The sequence below is a fragment of the Solanum tuberosum genome, unplaced genomic scaffold (assembly GCF_000226075.1).
Source record: "Solanum tuberosum cultivar DM 1-3 516 R44 unplaced genomic scaffold, SolTub_3.0 scf01433, whole genome shotgun sequence".
In the NCBI taxonomy this organism is placed as follows: domain Eukaryota; kingdom Viridiplantae; phylum Streptophyta; class Magnoliopsida; order Solanales; family Solanaceae; genus Solanum; species Solanum tuberosum.
The window spans coordinates 1,695-4,763 of record NW_006240388.1 but is presented as its reverse complement, the minus strand read 5'-3'; the positions used below and the strand labels follow the sequence as shown (position 1 = coordinate 4,763).

Here is a 3,069-nt window from a genome sequence, read left to right as displayed (position 1 = left end):
TATTTTGTTGGCATTGGGCTTTAAAGACCGTACAATTTTTGGTGAAATTTCTCTTTTATTTTGGGCTAAGTACGCAAATACTCATTGTTTGGTAAATCAGTTAAGGGAAAAGGGTCAAAAATATCTTCAACTTTGATTTATTAATTTACTATGCCTTTATCATTAAAATAGAGTTATTTTTACCCTCACCGTCTATAAACTTGTCACATGTACCCTCAATTGGATGAAAACTCTCAAATCAAGAAAAAAATGACCCGATTTCATTGATTTGTCAGTTTACTAAACATAACTAGAGTTCCTTTTTAAAACATATACAAACAAATCAACCAATCAGCATCTTTCAGTTGCAATCTTTTTTTGTGTGAAGTCTAAATTTGATGACAATGAATCAACCAGCAAATCATATTACTAGTTTTATTTATATCTCACCATTGAAAAGTGAGCAAAACAAGAGGCACACTGAAACAGTACAGAAAAGATGCATGAAAATATTACTAATTCACAATAACAGATAGTAATCAAACAGTAGCACACAAAGCTGCTGATAACATGGAGAGAGTGCTCCTTCAAATCACTTGTGCAATGGCGAATTTTGGAACCCAGAGTAGATTATCTGATGAAAAAAAGTGGCAAATTGGGCATGTTCCTGGTGATATACCGAGCACTCGAAAAGATACGTGAGATGGACTCCATTCAGAGGTATCCAAGTGACAAACAACAATTGCTTCCACTTTTTCACCATTTTCGCCACCTAATGAAACCTTGAACACTTTGCCCTTGCTAACTGTGTGATGACAGTAGAAAATCGCGTAAGCGTAAGGCATGGTATGACATGCCACCATCTTAGGAGTTTCTACTTCTTCTGGAGTATCCAAAATAATATACTTTTGAAGCAGGGGAGTTGAATTTGAGAAATGAGTTGTGGATAGAGCTTTGATTTCTGTTTTATCTCCCATTATTTCTTGAACAAAATCAACCATTGCCTTTGGTGATGTGGCACAGTACTTTGTTTCTCCTTTTATAGGTGGAATCCCACATACTTTCAGTGTTTCTTCCATAACTTTCGCCTCTGGAGAGTTACGAGAGAATGAGAAACGTTGAAGGAGGTTTGGGAGTTCCTTTAGTGAAAATGGAATGGAATTAGCTTCTTCCTTGCTCAAGAATTTTGGAGAGGGATAAAGATCCCTTCTTGGAAAGGAGATAAATATTTCTTTTCTTAGCTTTAGATCGTCCATAAGGAAGAAAACTCTTAAAGAAGGATCAATGTGGGATGATGAATGGATATGTGCATTCTCTGTTTTTGCTTCTTGATGATTGTTGTATATCAGCGTATTTTGCGTGTCGTCCTTATTCTGCAAGTCACCATATGAGATACCAATTTGGGCATCATCTGTTTTGGCTTGTTGATGATTGTTGTTTCCTTTGTTGTTGTCTATCAAGTTATTTTGAGTGTCATCCTCATTCCGCAGATCACCATATGATGATAACCAATTTGGGCATTCTCTGTTTTGACTTGTTGATGATTGTTGTCTCCTTTGTTGTTGTATATCAAGTAATTTTGAGTGTCGTCCTCATTCCGCAGATCACCATATGATGTGATACCAATTTGGGCATTCTCTGTTTTGTTTTGTTGATGATTGTTGTCTCCTCTGTTGTTGTATATCAAGTAATTTTGAGTGTCGTCCTCATTCCGCAGATCACCATATGATGTGATACCAATTTGGGCATTCTCTGTTTTGGCTTGTTGATGATTGTTGTCTCCTCTGTTGTTGTATATCAAGTAATTTTGAGTGTCGTCCTCATTCCGCAGATCACCATATGATGTGATACCAATTTGGGCATTCTCTGTTTTGTTTTGTTGATGATTGTTGTCTCCTCTGTTGTTGTATATCAAGTAATTTTGAGTGTCGTCCTCATTCCGCAGATCACCATATGATGTGATACCAATTTGGGCGTTCTCTGTTTTGGCTTGTTGATGGTTGTTATCTCCATGGTTGTTGTATATCAAGTAATTTTCAGTGTCGTCTGTATTTTGCAAATTTCCATTTACACCAATTTGAGCAAGTGGAGAGTTCAATATTTTGCCCTGCAGGTTCCCTTCAACCATTTTCCTAGCTTCTGCTCCATAAGCAACCTACAAGTCATTAGGAAGAATGCATTAGAAAATGTAATGCATGCATTAGTTTTACTTTGTTTGGTACACTTTTAGTTATACTCTCTATTTGGTAGTATTAAGTTATGCATAACTAATACATGAAAAAATCCATAGTATTAGTAATGCAAAGGGGTTTAACACTTTAACTCAAGTATTATTAATACCAGCATCGCTAATGTCTAGATTGTTAATACACCACATTCAACACTATTCTTATACATCTTACCAAACGATCCCAAAGTGAGCAACATATAATATAAATGCTCTTAACATTTCAATTACAGTTTATATAAAAAGTGTAGTTAAGAGTGAGGAGAAGAGAGTGATAATTACCAGCTGAATTAGGATATTTAGGGAGAGAACATAAAAACCAAGCTTAAGATCCATTATTGTTCTGTTGAGTCCTTGAGAAACTTTCCTGGGGTTGATAAATAGTAGAAATGTAAAATGACCCCCCAAAAAAAAAGAAAGATAAGAATGCAAGTAATAGTAGCACTGATTATTTATCTGATTTGAAATAATGCACTTCCATAATTTAGTCTATTCTTAGATTAGATTAATGTTGTGGCATGAGTGGCATCTAAAGAGTCTCTGCACAAAAGGACCCAATGTATTTGAAGTGTTCATAAAATTCAAAAAGCAGGGTGGGCCCCAACTATATGTATATTTTATTTTAAAAGAAAAATCATGCTAATTACTTTTCTATTTTTTAAATTAAGACACGTTTTAAGAAAATAATGATTAACATAGTAAGTTTACCATTTTATCTCTATTAATTATGAAGTGGATGAATTAAAAATTTAAAATTTTCAAAAAGTTTTATCTTTTTCAAAACTAATTAATTGAGGATATAATAGGTAAATTTTTTTTGTTTTTTCTTGATTTATCAAAATGAATAAGTAAAAAGAGATAAA

The 3,069-nt window shown here is 34.0% G+C and overlaps 2 protein-coding genes across 2 annotated transcripts in view; both read right to left on the bottom strand.

Moving 5' to 3' along the window:
* Positions 1–388: 388 nt before the first annotated feature.
* On the bottom strand, positions 389–1,570 carry LOC107059358 (BURP domain-containing protein 5-like). The gene has a single exon (XM_015305870.1). It carries the CDS (start codon positions 1,233–1,235, stop codon positions 567–569), a length of 669 nt encoding a protein of 222 aa, XP_015161356.1. The 5' UTR covers positions 1,236–1,570; the 3' UTR covers positions 389–566.
* LOC102594880 (GATA zinc finger domain-containing protein 14-like) overlaps positions 1,429–3,069 on the bottom strand; it is a 3,335-nt gene continuing 1,694 nt past the window's right edge. Inside the window, exons 2-3 of the mRNA XM_015305869.1 lie at positions 2,489–2,573; positions 1,429–2,134 (exon numbers count right to left, since the gene is read on the bottom strand). Of these exons, the coding sequence (XP_015161355.1) occupies positions 1,436–2,134; positions 2,489–2,542 (753 nt within the window). The 5' untranslated portion in view covers positions 2,543–2,573 and the 3' untranslated portion in view covers positions 1,429–1,435. The remainder of the gene's footprint in view (positions 2,135–2,488; positions 2,574–3,069) is intronic.

What these genes read in the sequence shown, in the direction of transcription:
- LOC107059358 (XM_015305870.1), bottom strand. Translation starts at nt 1,235, where the DNA reads ATGGACGATCTAAAGCTAAGAAAAGAAATATTTATCTCCTTTCCAAGA.